Source organism: Podarcis filfolensis, assembly GCF_964270895.1.
Source record: "Podarcis filfolensis genome assembly, chromosome: 3".
NCBI lineage: Eukaryota > Metazoa > Chordata > Lepidosauria > Squamata > Lacertidae > Podarcis > Podarcis filfolensis.
The window spans coordinates 76326756-76343437 of NC_139606.1; the positions used below are offsets into that span (position 1 = coordinate 76326756).

The following is a 16682-nucleotide window of genomic DNA, read 5'->3' on the forward strand; positions in this document are numbered from 1 at the left end:
GAAGACAATGGAGAAGTTTATGTATGATGATCTTATTTAGAAAATGGTGACTACTTCCTGAGTAGTTTCCTATTTTTGCAAGCAGTTTTCTACTGTTATGTCTCCATTGGCAAACAGCCTGAGCCACAGTCCCATTAAAGTGGTTTAACTTAGTTTAAGATCATTGTTAATTACTTCAGTGCATCTTGTTCTTCAAAGATGGGGAAGTGGGTTATGTGCTGCACACTCCCAAGACCCCAAGCAGCTCCCTGTAAAGCAATGGAAGACAAGCAGAGCCACTAAGGTGGCTTACTGGCTAGCACAGGGAATGGGGCTGGTTTTGCAAAGAGGGGATCCAGAAATTCTGCACAGCATACATTTATCTCACCATACGCATCTCTGCCCTGTGATCAGTGACTAGTCCTATCATTACAACAAACTTCAAAAAAATTAATCTGACGTGTCAAGAATTATGAAGTACAGATAAAAATTGGCAATGGTGATAAGTTAGTTGCTGATATTAGACACCCACTCCTTATAATATGGTCTAAACTACTAGTGGAATAGGTGGCAACAGGTGGCTTGGATGCTGGTGTTCACATTCCATAGAGTGCCCTTGTTCCTTTGTACATTGTATTGAGACATATATGTGGAAGGTGATTAAATAAGAAGAATAGTTTAAGCATGCTGCTGCTGCTGCTACCTCAGTACCAGGTATGATGTGTTAGAAAATCTTGATCTTTGCAGTACCAGTAGGAAAAATAGTCCTCCCTGAAAGATCTACAGGAAAGGATTTTGAACCTTACATACTTCATGAATATCTGTAAATGGATCTATGCCACTATTCTTGCTCTATAGTGTGAACACATTGGCTTTAAAATTTAGTTGCTGCATATATAAAGGACTGAGCTCCTCACATACCAGCATTTCATTTGCTGGCCACAACCTTTCTGACATGCTGGCTGGCTGTGGCTTTACTTCATTTTCTTGCATTTGTTTACTTTAGTTTTTCAGCTGCTATTTGGAAACTCCAACCACAAGGGGGACAGACAAGTGTCTGAAGTAGGAACAGCAGCACAGAGGAATGCAACCAGCAGGCGCCTTGTTAATTGGAGCCCAGTGGAAAAAAACTGTTGCTGGATTTTATGTAAAAACAACAATACGGATCCCCCCACCCCACAAAAACAAAAAAATTCCTATGGTATCATTGAAACTGTTAGATTTCAAGAACAGAGCAATGCTGTAGTTTTTGCTTTCTATTTTGTAATTATATATATTAAAAAATACTGGATTACAAAAATAAAAATTCCCAATAGAATTTTAGAAAAATAGAAAAATAAAAATTCCCAATAAGAAAAATTCCCAATAAGAAATCAGGGATCCCACACAGTTCATTCTTCTCAGATGATGCTAGTACTGTATACACAGAGGCACACTGAAGCTGTGGGGAAATCTCACAATGGGGATCATATGCCCATCTTGCAACAGGTGTGCATGGAAACAAGGCGCAAGTAGTACTGTGTGCTTGTAAATACATGGAAGAAGCAGAGGCAGCTATGGGAAACCTTTTTTTGCAAGCATAATTGCTTCAGAGTTGGATCTAAGTGCAGTAAGTGTGTTGGCTCCACTAAAGTGTTAATTAAACAGCTAGTTACAGAAAAACCGCCTTTATGAACATATTGAATTGCTTAAAGATGATTTCATTTTGGAATGAGAGTGGTCCACTTAGAAACTGGTTGTGCAAATACAGTAAAAGGTTCCATTTTTATTGCGTTCAGAGATAAGGCCACACGCTTAAGCAGCTACCAAATATCTCAGCGATGACTACGCCTACCATACATATGTGAATTGGAAGAACACCAACTATGTACCTTGGATAGTGTTACATCGAGGCATTCTAATGGATTGCAAAGTATCCCTGCCCTCGTGGAACTCAGCTTCTCAGACGAACCTTACAGTTTCTGGATCAGCCTGATAGCAAGGGCCAGTGGCGTAGCGTGGGTTGTCAGCACCCGGGGCAAGGCAAGTAATTTGCGCCCCCTAACCCGTGGATTTGCGCCCCCTAACCCGTGGATTTGCCCTAACCCCCCCATGTTGCGCCCGGTGCAGCCGGCCCCCCCTGCACCCCCCACGCTAAGCCACTGGCAAGGGCTAACCTACTGCAGAGATTAACTGAACAAGGAGCTCCACGAGACAAACTCTAAGCCTCGCAGCTGCCTCCGAGGACTCGTCCTCTGCTGCTGGGCCTGGAAGGAACTCGTCGGTCTTTCTGGGCACTTGCGGGAATACCCAGCCAAGGCTAAACTGCGGCTGTTAACGGGGACAGCCTTTCCCTGCGCGTGTGGAAGAGCCCGGCGCTCCAGCCCCGCCGCCGGTGGAGGGAGGGTGGGCGGAGGGGATGGCTGGGCTGGTGACGTTTTGTTTGCTGCAAGTAAAGGAGAGCGTGCGGGCGAGGAGGCGGCGAGAAGCTGCTGCAGCAGCAGAAGGTACGCGAGGCCGGGCGAGCCAGGGAGGCAGGCAGGCTGCCGCCGAGGCGGGCTGATAGCGGGCCGGGGAGCCGAGCGCTCAGCTCCAGCCGGCGTCAGGATGTAGGCGCTCGGCTGACGGGCTCTTACTGGCGGAAGGGCTCATCATGAAGAAACACTCGGCCAGGGTCGCCCCTCTCAGCGCCTGCAACAGCCCCGTGCTGACTCTCACCAAAGTGGAAGGTAATTTCGGCGCGCCAGCCTCTGCACCAAAACTAGTGCTCCGAGCGGGCTTCCTCGAGGGCGAGACGAGCCTTGGGGAACGCGGCGCTCCCGCCGGCGCCGGGCCGCGCCGAGGCGAGCGTCGAGCTCCTTCGGGGAGGGTTGCGCTGGGAAGCTGAACACCTGCTCTGCGGCGGCTGGACGGCGGCGGGCGTGGCGGGGCTGAGGGGACGCGGGGCTGAGCGGCGGGCTGCTTCGCCTGCTGCAGTCTCCGCCGCTGTGCCGGCGAAGGGCGCGGGAGAGGGAGGAGGGGGCGCTGGACTCCCTCAGAAGGGAGCTTTCGCCAATGCGGGCTTTGGGGATGCCCTTCTCCTCCGGCTCTTCTCTCCCTCCCTTCGCCTCTCTCTCGGGAGAAAAGTGAGCGGAGCGGGAGCCCCCTCGCCGCAATAAGTTCTCTCGTCAGGTACGAGGCGTTTCCTCCGGACGGGAAGGACCCGGGGGCGCCTGAGGGAACTTGGTGCATTGGCAGGGGCGCAGCCCACGTCGCCCGGCGTCACCAGTGGGAGATGGAGCATCATAGCGCTCCGCTTCGAGGTTTGGGTGGAGAGAAGATGTGAGGTAATTTTGGCGGGCATCCATTCCGAGGAAGAAACTCCGCGTCCTTCTGTTGCGTTTCGCCGCCAGCCAAAGATGCTGCCCTCAGGCTGCTGCGCCTTCGTTTAAGATCTGTCTCCTCCGATGTCCTGGTCCTTTTGGGGAGAGGGGAGAGCTTTCTGGAAACGCTTCCGGGCGGAGGATGGGGGTCTGGATATAGGCGAAGCCCAAACTCTGCCCGCAATTTTATGAGAAGGCGTCGGGTCGCCTGGGCTCACCGAAGTCTGTGAAGCAGCTGTGATGCCAGGTAAAAAGGACCCGCTCGAGCCAGGCAGATGGATAGTGCCGGTCGCTGGCGGGGGAGCCTTGCCGTATTTCAAGTTGGGCTGCAGCAGCAGCAGCAGTTCGGAGAGATGCTCTTCTGAGCTGAGGCTGAACTTGGAAGTTGGCTTTCAGAGGCTGGCCGGCCTGTGCCTTGGATACAGGGCGCTGGGAGAAGAGGGGCGTCGCGAGAGCAGCCCGTGAAAAGCCCGGGCGGGGAGGAGGGGATGCTCCCAAGCCTCGGGCGGGAGGAAGAAGCTGAAGGGCGCCTGTGAAGGAGGAGGAGGGGGAAGGGGTGCAGGGGTGAATCAGGGATGGAGAAGGGAAAGAGAAAGATGGACATTATGAAAGGCGAGGAAGAAGATAGAGGGGCCAAGGGGGAAAGCTAACTGTTGCAACTGTGGTGGAAAGTGCTGATTCTGCCGCTAGAAGCATAGGGTGGGGTGAGGTTTGAACTGAATTTTATTATTACAGTCACAGACCAGTTCCGGCTCACTTACAATATCAGGAAAATCATAAAACACAACAGGAATACATTGAATTGCAATTGGGTATAACAGGGGTGGGGTTTGTCCTTTTTACTTTATGGCTAGACAGGAGCCAACTCCTAGGGGCTGAGGTCCCTTCTCCCACCCCGCCCCCCAATAAAATATTTGAGGGCATCGGGGCCCCTCCAAAGTTGATGAGCATTGCCATTCAAATGGTGTGTGCATACTGCATCATGTGATCAACTGTGTGCACGCAGCTGGAACCCCTGTGGCTGGAGGAGCACTTCAAGAAATCTTGTTTACTTTGTTTTTGTTTACTCATTGTTGTTACCTGGCTTTTAACTGCTTTAACTGTTTTGTATTTTTTCCCCATGTTCTAAAATGCTTAGAGTCGTCATTTTTATTTGGTATAAAGCGATGAATAATTGAAACTAGTAATAGTAGGCTTTAAGAATAAGGAAATTGGAAAAAGAGAATGGGTCAGAGAATAATGTTGGGGGAGGCGGGGACATGGCTCAGGAGAGAGTAAGAAAAGGTTTGAGCCTTGCAACCCTGACTCTCCATGTCTTGAGTCAGAAGTAAGTTTTATTTATTTCACTGTGACTTACTCCTAGCATGAAAAAGTATGTAGGGCTGTAAATGTAATTTGAGTTGCAAGGGACTTGATGGACCCTTTAGTCTGACTCACTCCATTGTCTTTAAACAACAACAACAAAAACCCTCATGTAATATTTCCCTCCCCAATGTCTTTCCCATCATTTCCTGAAAATGTCTGAAGAGTATTTTGCAGCCTTTCTATACAAGTTATTTATTGATGAAGTGCTTTTGTAGTTAAGAAATGGTTGGTAAAAGAGACAATGACGAAGTGAGAGAATTCAGGAAAGGATAACTTCTTGAAGGAAAAAACTGGAATGTATAGAAACAAGGATAGAGGTAGCTTATATAGAGGTCTTGTACTGCACAGCTAGAGGATGGAATAGAAACCATGATTTTATCTGAGTGTTTAAAGGAGGAAAACTAGATTAGCACGTAGAAAGTAAGTCATTGCTGAAAACAAATAAGGAACATTTGTTAACATTTGTCTATTCAGAAGCAAGTCCTATTGAGTTCAACAGGGATTATTCCCAGATGCAATCCTATAAATATACCTGGGAATAATTCCCATTGTATTCAGTGGAGATTATTATTTTTGAGTAGACAAGTACAGGACTGTGTTGTAAGAGAGAGAATTTTTAAGCTTCACTGGGCTGGAAACAAGTGTTCTTTTTTGTCTCATCACAATACTAAGAACTCTTCCATGGCCATAGAGATTAAAGCTAAGAAAAATGGAAAGAGTCATATTGTCACTTTTTGAATGGTCAGCTTCATAGTTATGTCAGAACGTTGTGGTTTTTCTCTGTGTTCTGTAACTTGAATTGTATTCACGTGGCTTTTGTGTGTGTTGGCATTGGTTAGTGGCTAACTTTCCAATACCAAAAATAAAAAGATTTCTGCTAGATCAAACCAAAGGCCTGTGTAGTCCAACATGCCAGCCAGATACCGATGAAAAGGCCAAAAGCAGGACAATAACACTCTTTTGCTTGTGGTCCCCAGCAAGTGGTATTCAGAGATGTACTACCTCTGATACAGAAGTTAATACAGACATCCATGAATTTGTCTAATACTGTTTCAACATCCTCCAGGCACTGAACTGAGCTAGTAAGTACCTGACGTCTTCAGTAAGTACCTGACGTCCAAATCCTGCTGCCTTTGTAATCATGGGTAAAACTGTAATCATGAGAAAGCTGCTCACCCCCCAGGTTCCAAAGCTAAAAATAGAAACTCAGTAATGAATAACTTCAGGATCTGTGGAATTTAGGCACATTTAATTACTTCAGGCATTTATATACTGCTTAATATGCAGAATTTAAAAGCCTTTTGACAATTTCTTCTATCAACCATGTATGTGCTACTCTTGTTATTTCACACAGTGTACAAAATTTTATCAACAGTATATTTTTCTTCCTGGAAAATATGAGTGAAGAGGTTGCTTGAGGGATGATTTGCTTCAAGAGGGAAGAAGGTTCGTGTAAAGGTAAAGGTAAAAGGATCCCTGACCTTAGGTCCAGTTGCGAACAACTCTGGGGTTGCGGTGCTCATCTCGCTTTATTGGCCGAGGGAGCTGGCATACAGCTTCCATGTCATGTGGCCAGCATGACTAAGCCGCCATTTACCTTCCCGCCGGAGCGGTACCTATTTATCTACTTGCACTTTGACATGCTTTCGAACTGCTAGGTGGGCAGGACCTGGGACCGAACAATGAGAGCTCACCCCGTCACGGAGATTTGAACTGCTGAGCTTCCGATCGGCAAGCCCTAGGCTCTGTGGTTTAGACCACAGCGCCACCCATGTCAAATATGAGTGAAGAGGTTGCTTGAGGGATGATTTGCTTCAAGAGGGAAGAAGGTTCATATACTCTGTCCTATTTCACCTCAGCAAAAGCATGAAGCTATTATGGTGGTAGTTTTTCTCACTAGAATGGTGCTAGAATGGAAATGCTTAGGATTCTGCAGTAGGAACTTAGCAGGAAGTCAGCAGCTGCTTCACTGGTTGCCCCTCCCATGGCCATTGTAAGATTGATCCAGTTCTAGACAGAGGAACTGGATCCTGAGTGGATGTGGCACCTACCAGATGGAGTGCCTGGAGGAATCTTTCATTGATATGCATGCCCTTAATGCCTTGAAGCATTTCCCTCTCTTTGCTTGTACAGTACCTTCTTTGTCCCCAAAGGGAGATGAGAACGTCCTGCTCTTTCCAGTACACAACTGCCATTTCAAATTATTCCTCAATACCCACTGAGCCTGTAAAACCACCACTTCACATACCTGTGCATTATTCTTCAAGGCAGCAAGTGTAGTCTTTTTTTGTGTGTGTGTACCTCTGGAGCACTATACACACACACACACACACACACACACACACTGAAGCTGCTTCAAAATTTAGGCTTGGCGTCCCTTCATGTATATTTATGGGAAGGGGGATGAAGCAACTGTCTAAAAGCTTTGTGCTCACTTACATTATCCTGCTCATTATTTTCAGATTTCTACTTACTCCACAATGAATATTTGCCCCTAGATCACAGTAGGCAGAATTTCTAAAGCTCCTCAGTCTTTAGTGATTTCTTCCAATGGCCATCAATATTTCTGTTTTGGTGGAAACATTTTCAACATTAGTTTGTCCACCACAGAAATTATATTCATTTTTTCCAGGTATATCCTAAAACACGCCCAATGTCTTCTGTGGTGCTTGCACATTGCAGTAGCTGTGGGCAAACTGTCCTTCAGAGAAATTCCCCACCATTATTGATATTCTAATTGAGAAACCCTGGGGTTTCCTATAACACAGGCTGGAAATCATTTTTGTACAGCGTAATGTCATGCATGTCTACTTGGAAGTAAGCCCCATTGAGTTAAGTGGTGCTTACTCCCAGATAATTGTGCATAGATAGAATTGCAGTCTCAGGTGCAGTCACTAGAAAAAGGTGAGTAATATACAACCTGCAATTCATATTGTCTCCCTTACTATCACAACTCAATTTCTGGCTGCTATGTCTGCCAAAAATAATGCTCTTCTTGTAGGATTTCTGTACATTGATTTGAAATACCTTTATTTATTTAGCTTGGGATATTTTTTCTTAAAATAGTTTACAAAGATTAAAAACAGCATCAGCAAACAACAGAACTGATTTAAAAGAGGTTTCAAGTTCTTGGTGAAGAATTGCTGTCCTTCAGCACCTGCCATCATGCAGTAGCATTAAAATGTGGATCTTTTGGCGTATGAAGACATCCAAACTTTAATTAAAAAACAGTATTTATTATTAAGGAGGTTTGCCCTCCTTGATTTATCAAAAAGCCATTCCTTTTCTATCATTCTTCTTATCAGTGACAAGTCCTGGGGAACGTGGTTTGAAATAAATAATCAAACTTTTTGCTTGGGATATTGCTTCTTTAAGGATTTTCTAAATGTTAAAAAAAAAGTTTAAATGAACTTTGTTTATTTTATTTATTTATTAAATTTATAGACCATCTTTATCTTCCCAGGAGCCCAAGGTGACATACATGGTTCTCTCCCCCACCCCACACTTCATCCTCTCATCAGCCCTGTGAGGCAGGTTAGGCTAAGATATGGTGACTGCCCCAAGGTCACCCTGTGAGTTCCATGCCTGAGTGGGGATTTGAGCCCTAGTCTCCTAGGTCATTGTCCAAAACCCTAATCATTCCTCCACACTGGCTCTCCTAGTACTTCTAAGGTAAAGGTAAAGGGACTCCTGACCATTAGGTCCAGTCGTGACCGACTCTGGGGTTGCGGCGCTCATCTCACTTTATTGGCCGAGGGAGCTGGTGTTTGTCCTCAGACAGCTTCTGGGCCATATGGCCAGCATGACTAAGCCACTTCTGGCGAACCAGAGCAGTGCACGGAAACGCCGTTTACCTTCCCACCGGAGCGGTACCTATTTATCTACTTGCACTTTGATGTGCTTTTGAACTGCTAGGTTGGCAAGAGCAGGGACCGGACAACGGGAGCTCACCCCGTCGCAGGGATTCGAACCACCAACCTTCTGATTGGCAAGTCCTAGGCCCTGTGGTTTAACCCACAGCGCCACCTGCATCCCCCTAGTACTTCTAGTACTGAACAATTACCCTCCACTTCTCTATGGCTCATCTGGTACCTTGAAGTATTAATGAAGTCTAGCTATAGGAACTTTAGTTGGGAGATTCTCTTTATTGGACATCTTTGGTTGGTTGGCATCCATGTGTCTTGGGAGATAATGGAGGGGGGAGAAGTCAAATTGTTAGTAGGTTACAGCGCTTGCTGTGACTGTAGAGACTAATATGGGAGAGACATGTTTTGTCGCAGCTGGGGCAAATGAAGGCATCTGGTTGTGCTGCTGCAGAAGCACAATGGCATTTCTTCTCACTGCACTCTTTCCAGTGGTCATTACCTGACATTAGATTAGATATTAGATATTTAGCTCCTGGGAAATTTAACTTTACTACCCATCTGACTATGGGAATCAGGTCAGCATTGACCCAGGAAACCACCTGGTTTGTGAGATTACTCACCACTCTCAAGTGTTGCTGTGTTTAAAATGTCACTGATAGAGAATAACAAGGAGAAAACAAAGTGTAGAAGTTTACTACCTGCTCTTGGTTCTGCCTGTTGTTAGTTGGGGTTATCTGTATGAATAATTAAGTGCCTGTAAATCAGTGCTTCGCACTGTTATGAATATTTGAGGGGGCCCTTGTTTGCTGCATGCTAACGGGCACAGGCAGAGAGACCAGTTTTAGGGCTTCAGCTTTGAATGACATAGGATGTGGGGGAGGTCCTTGGAGTCTGTTAGCAGAGAGAAGGAGAAGGAGGGACAGAACTCCAACTGAACTGGGGATGACAGGCTGGAACAAAGAGACACAGAATATGGCTTTTTGCTGTCCTTGGAATCTGATGCTGCCCTTATGGGGAAAGCCAGACCCTCATAGGACGTGAATGCTCTGCACTCCCTGCATCTAGATGCAGGTTGTACGTATGTGTAAATAAAACCATATATCATAAAGACACCATCGTCTCTGCTGTGCCCTATTTTCCCAAAAGGGAACACAGACTCTGGAAAGTGTGCCTGCAACTCATGGAATCTCTCTCCGCTCATGGAGATTGGGGTGACATGTAGTAATACTTTAAATATTTCTACCTTTGGGGTGGGGGCAATATGTAGCAGCTCTTCCTCACATGGCACATGGTTTGGTTGCGCTCCTACTATCTCTTTGTGTCTAAAATACAGCTAGACTTTCTATGAGATTCACTTTTTCACATTGGGCTTGATTCTTGTTAAGAATGTGATGACTGTAAAACGGCCTGAGTTTACTAATGCTTGGGGTTCTGTATGTAAGCCCATAATGGTCAGATGCTGCATTGGAAGGGAGAAAAGAACTGTTATAAATGAACTCTGTGTCTTTTGACATCATCAAAGTAGTTTCTGTGGGACTAGCAGTGAGTTACGTGTGAATGCATGTAAGAGACCTCAACACCTTTTAAAAAAACTGTTTCAAGGAAGGAGATTTTTAGAGTGGGTAAAATATGGGGAGAGGGGTAATATGGTTCCCCACCACCATCATTTTCCAACTCTTAAGCCACTTGCCCTTCCACAGGGTTCGAATAGCATGCCTAGCTTTGCATTTTGCATTACTATACCATTATCAGCAGTGTATTGTAAAATAAATTGCAGTGAGACTTACAATGCTTAGGAAAGCACCTTTGCCGAAAGTTGTTGCTTATTTATAAATCCAGAATTCCGTTTATACTTCTTTCCCTTAAACAGATACTTTTAAGGTCTTGAAATGGGGTTCTGTGTCAGGATTCACTGGGGAATTACGTCCTGACTGTTAATAGGATCAGAAGCCAAAGTTAGAAAGGAACCGACCGTCAGCTAGGTAGAGGCCAAAGGCAAGCAGCTAAGACTGGCAACGGTTAGGTTACAGAGACAGCAGCTAACAAGCACATGTGCCAGAGCAAGCAGAGTAGTAAAAAGAAGGCAGGTGGCCAAGTTGCAAAGACAGAATATAGGAAAGGGTGCTGAGCAGGCGCTTAGTCTGGCACATTGTTCTCACTAGGAACCAAGATGCTCAAAGATCAAGCTGAGGTTTTATACATTGGTTGCCTGGGTCTCCTGATAAGGTGCTGAGTCAACTGCTAGGGCTTGTAATGCTATCCAGGTGTCACCTTTAAACAACACAGGTCAGCCTGCACTTTTTTCAGCAGACATACTGTCTTGGTGAGACAGGCAACAAGACACTAGAGCCTCACTGCTGGGTCACCTGGCTTGAGAGACTCGGCATCCTTACACTGTGTGAAATAAGAAAACTAACTGTTGTCCCCTGAGGCTTAACATCAGTGAGTGTTCACACATAAGAGAGAGTGTGTGTAAACTTTGGTAACACATATAACTTCCACAAGCAGTTGAAACATATTAAATGAAAAAGAAATTAGTTCTGTTTTTCCTTCCTGACACACAGTCTCTTATTATTTTTGTTGTTGTGCATTTGAGCTTCGTGCCAAATATATCCCTTTATCATCATCCAAGTTTCATTATAAGTTCAGTTTTATAGCTGCTTTTCATCCTCATCCTGAAGCTCCCAATTCACTGTGCATCTTTATTTCATCAATCTTTCCACAAAGATTCCCATTTTATTTCCCAATAGCATATTGACAAAGCCTTATTTTATTAATCTGAGATATCTACCCGAGTACTTCTCACCCATTGTATCGTCTACAACTGTAAACTTTTTGTATTTTTCCCCAATCTAAAATGAGGGCAATAGGTCCCAGATTTTGTTTATCTCAGCCATAAAAACAAGAAGCTCTACTCTTTGTCTTCAGTGTTCTTTATTCTAAGCTGGAGAGCATTAGTGATATTTAAATCAACTTTGCTTCTTCATAAACACACAGCAGCTATTTAATTAATCCTGGATAATAAGTGCAGATTTATACAATCTCCCATGGGGCTGATCAAGTAACCACTGTTTGATTTATCAAGAGCTAATACTTCAAACACTGTTTACAAATGAAACTCGGAACAAGAGAACAACTCAATTAAATTTTTGTGTTGTACATGTTACACACATACATATTGTAACCAATGACTCTTCCTTTCTTTCTGGGAAACCTGTAAAGAGAATGAGAAGTGGCTGGTGTATACAAACCATTTTTGTCTGCTATTTCTTTGTTCCAAATAGACCTTCCTAAGCTGCCCTTCGAAATTAGTTGCATCAATGCAACTAATGTTTTTCCCTAAATTAGGTAGAGAATCTATTACTGGCCATCAGTATGTATCTTGCTGAGTTTGTACTAATTAGGGTTGCCATGTGTCCTCTTTTTCCAGGACACATCCTCTTTCTCAGGGGTAAAATTTGAGACAAATTGCATTTATTTGCTTTGAATGGCCATCACAGTGTCTTCTTTTTTTGCTCTTCAAAATAATGCAATCCTAGTACTTCCTGTTGTCTCTTTTGTTAAAGATGCCAACTGTAGTGTGTTTGACATTTTTGCTTTCCATGATAAATAAAGATTCAGTCAAACAGATCTTCTGACTGATATGTGGCACCAATTAAAGAATAGTAATAGTGGTGATTTTAGAAAGTATAATGGCAAATACTGAAAGTTTTTGATGCAGTTTTAATGGTCTCCCTAGTAAGTGATGCTATATGTCAAATGAAATGTAAAAAGTGTACTTGCATACTGTGTGGAATGTTCTTCAGAAATAGTTGTATTAATGGACATAATTTATCTGAGATTCCATTTGTGGGGGTTTTTAAGGCATTCTCAAATTAAAGGCTCACTGTTAGGGAATCTTGTTTCAAATATTTCTAATATGGGACTGCGTCCCATAACAAAAACATGATGTTACTGATAACAAACATTAATCACACAATTCAGTTAATAATAAAACAGGCATTTTAAACAATAAATTCAATATTGATCCCACTCCTCCCACAAAGCAAACAAACCCAGGCATCCTCCTTTCTCTTTCATTCTCTTCTCATTCTCCCGCTTGCAGTTCTATGCAAAGCCCAGTCTCAGTTCTATCCATTCAGTTTACCTGTGTCCACTAAATATACAAGAATACTTAAGAGAGTTCCAATCCAGCTCTTAAGGCAAAAGAAAAGATTTTTTAAAGTTTGCACAGATATGTCAGACTACTCTCTGTGTTCATCATCCTGTCTTTGTAGTTAAGATTTTTCTTCTAGTTACTAAATAAAAAAATTAATTATGTTGCTATTAAATCTGGCTTACTAACTGGGATTTATTCTTGTATAACTCTGCACAAGAATCTCAGCCTCTAGCTGTGATCCTTTTCAAGCTCCTTACTTCATGCTTATCTAATATTAATCACATAGACTTGACTGAAGCAACTCTCATGATGCTGTTAGCCTCTCTGATTAAAAACAACATAGGATCTAGAATTCTTCAACATTTATTGTGGGATAAGCTGTTCATCAGTTTTGTTAAAATACATCTTCTACTGGTGATTCTTACAATTCAAGGGCAAAGGACCCTCCTTTTGGTGTGTGCACTTAATCCTTCCACAATGTGTGTATACAATCAGTCAGATAGTCAAGAGACTCAAAGCTGGCCATTTGTTTAGTCTCTGTTAAACAAAGACAAGGGTACATGAAACAATAATTCAAAACACCCATTCCCACTTTGGTTAATGTGTTAGTCCAATGGCAGCACATTTATTTTTGCAAGTAATGTTCCTGCCCAGTAGTGTACTACCAGAAAAGGATGCATAACATAGTTTTGCTAGCTTTCCTATGTTATGTCTGGAAATATCTGGATAGATGACACATGGCTCACATCCTCTTTCTATTACTGTTAGTTATAGTGTCTTCTGATGGCATAGGACGACACAGAACCAGTAGTGCTGATTGCCATCACTACATGCAGCAGGAGTCTGTGGCCCTCCAGAAGTTGCTGTACCACAACTCCCATCACCCCTGACCAAGCTGGCTGCTGCTGCTGGGTTTGGAATCCAACAGCTGGAGCACAGCCGGTCTCCCATGCCTGTCCTATAGGGGCTGCATCAAAATCTATGGCATTGCAAAGAGGGAGAAATATAATATGCAATGTGCCATAGCATCAGGTAATTGGGCAGATGCTTAATATGAAATTGGGCGGAGGAGAACAAAAAACGAGGGAGGGGGACAGGTTCACATATAATACTAAGTCAAACCATGCCTTGGCACAAGTGCGCAAGTGTGAGGCTTCTCAAAGAGATCACAGCTGCTGTGCTCCTCTCACAGTCCTGCAGTTGCTGCACTGCTGTGATCTTAGCCATGCCATCCAAAAGCCAATCTCGTGGTTTGTCTTGCTTGAGACAAACCACAAGTTGCAAACCCAAGAACAAAGCTTCAGAAGGCACTGATCTGCTTACATGAACACCTCCACAGTGGGATAAAATATATTTATGAAGGCAAGAATTAGGTTTCGGATAGGAGAGAGAACTGTATTGGAGTGCAGTTATGATGACAAATTAGGTGAAGATAGTAAGAATAATTCACAGTAGGAGGTCAGATTTGGATTTGAGTAGGCCATGGTTTCCAGGGAAACATAATTGTAGGCTACTTCCATTCTTATCTCATTATATAGGGGCTAGTGTTCAGTGAGTTCAAGCAATACTTGCTAAGATGGTTGAATCTTTCATCTTTCTTCCTTGCTTCTATCCCCTCTTCCTGTTTACTTCTCTTGATTCTATTGGCTTACTTAGTCTGGTATCACAGTTGGACATGCTTTACTCTTGCAAGAGAGTCAAAAGCTTGTACTGATAGAAATCCCAGATATCACAGTTTCCATTCCTGTCATTGGCTGTGCTGCTCTGACATAGATGATCTTACACACGAGGGGCTAAACAGTAGGCTGTATAGGGACGATGGATGATCCATTTGATACTGAAGTGTATTTATGCCATGGTATGAAAGCATATCATTAGAAACAGGCAACACTTGTTTATTTTCCTATTACTGAGTAGATAAGGAAGTTTTAATGACAATCACTGCAAACAGAAAGACATTTTGGGGAGCCCAGGTACTACTTCCCAAAATGGTGTTGTGTGTTTTGTCTGGCATGTGCTTTACTCCTTCCAGTAAAAGATCAGAAGAGCATCCTTGGAATTCAACTCCTAATGTGTGAGATCATTTTCACAGTAAAGTGATACTTGAAGTATTGTGTGTCAGTATTTCTGCAGTGTAAACAACTTTGCTAGTGTATTTAACACACGGCTGAAAAGTGCACTTAGAAGAGTTGTATATAACACTTGGTCAAGTAAAGTTTGCATGTATATGATTTGTGATTGGTATAGCAAATTTCAAGAGAAATTGTATTTCCTTCTGCTCCTAAATGGCCATGACTTCACTGGGTGCTTTCAAAAGATTATTTAAAAAGTGATTCAGCTAGAGCAAAACCAATAAAGTCTGAGTTACAGGTAAAGCTCAGTAAAACCTGCTGCTAGTAATTCTAGGATTCCTTTTCTTCAGATATGTATATTAATGGTGTTATATGCATCTCATAGTAGTGCCTTCCTCTTTTGTTATGTTTTTTGGTTGTACTCCAATGATAAAATCAATCAAACACATAGTAAATATTACATTTGGACTATCTATAAGTCTCCTTTTAATACCTACTTGCATTTATTGTGATTGCTGGCTGGTTTGGCAGTAATATCCTTACTCATTGTATTCTAGCCTTCATTCTTATTTTTTCAGGCTTTTTCTTTCTCTGTTAGAACTAAATAGTTGTATATGTGGACATTCCCACCAACCCATAAAAAACTGCAGTGCCTAGAATTCTTTGAAGGAGGAAAAGGTGCTTCAAGTGTGCTTTAGAAGTATAGCATGTATATAGATGCACATTCTCTACTTGGGTAGAGAACCATGCATGAAGTATCTCAGGAATTGCTGCTTGTAAAATAAAACTGTGCAGAATATTCTTTGCTGATTCCAACATCCATATCTTGTCTTCTCTTCTCCCTTTTTCCGCAGGGGATGAGCGTTCCCATGATTCCCCAGCCCCAGCAGAAGCCCAGGCACAAGCTGGGATGGAAGCTGGTGGAAGACGGAGCCGATGTTGCTGGACATGCTCCGTGACCCAGCTTAAGAAAATTTTCTGGGGTGTATTGGTGGTGCTTGGCGTCTGCTCCTCCTGGTCAGGTTCAACCCAGCTAGCAAAACTGACCTTTAAGAAATTTGATGTGCCCTTCACTTTGACATGGTTTGCAACAAACTGGAACTTTTTATTCTTTCCTTTGTATTACATTGGACATGTTTGTAAGTCAGCTGAAAAACAGTCTCCACAACAAAAATACAGGTAAGGCAGATTCATGGCTTTACTTGTGCTGCCTTATGTTATCTTTGTTGGTATTGTATTAAATTCTCCTTCATATTGTTGCAAGATATGATTAGGAATTGTTTGATAAACAAAAGGAAGGAATGGAGGGGTATGGGTCAAAGGAGAGAGAAATAAAAAGGGAAATAGCAAAGGTTTGGCGTTGGGGAAACAGTCAATGTAAATGAGATGTCTTTAAGTGTGACAGTATTACTGCTGCTTCAAAACACCACGCTACAAACACAGATAGCACCAATGTATCCTTCACTTGGTATTTCTAGTGGTCTTCAAAAAGTGCAGCCTGCATTCAGACAGAATTTTATTCCATTCCCCCCCCCCCCCGACAGTTCCTTACCTGATTTGATTTGTGTTTTATGTGATATTTCACACAATGTAAAAACTTCATCTGAAAAAGTTGTGGAATCTACTGGGAGTTTAGCGCACATTTCAGTTTTAATTGCTTCCAGGAAAATTTCATTTGCAACCCTGTTATTCCCCACCCCGACCCCCCTCAAAAAATTGCTTGTTGACATTTGATGCAGTTTGCCAGGATGCCATTCTTTCCAGACATTTTCATGGGGGAGCAGAAGTGCACATGTACATAAAGGGGGAGGAGTTGTGCCATGTCCAATGATGTCTGCTGTTATGCCACACCACATCCCCTGGTGGGAATGAAAATTAGTGTGACATGGTAGTATATCTA

The 16682-nt window shown here is 43.3% G+C and overlaps 1 protein-coding gene across 4 annotated transcripts in view; it reads left to right on the forward strand.

Moving 5' to 3' along the window:
- SLC35F3 (solute carrier family 35 member F3) overlaps window positions 1-16682 on the forward strand; it is an 89427-nt gene that overhangs the window by 52780 nt on the left and 19965 nt on the right. For 2 of the 4 annotated variants that reach the window (XM_083606075.1, XM_083606076.1), the window contains one exon: window positions 15637-15961. In XM_083606075.1, the coding sequence (XP_083462201.1) occupies window positions 15637-15961 (325 nt within the window). Of the gene's footprint in view, window positions 1-1797; window positions 1967-2146; window positions 2688-3016; window positions 3568-15636; window positions 15962-16682 lie in introns of those variants that run through there. The other 2 variants (XM_083606077.1, XM_083606078.1) reach the window with 2 other exon arrangements.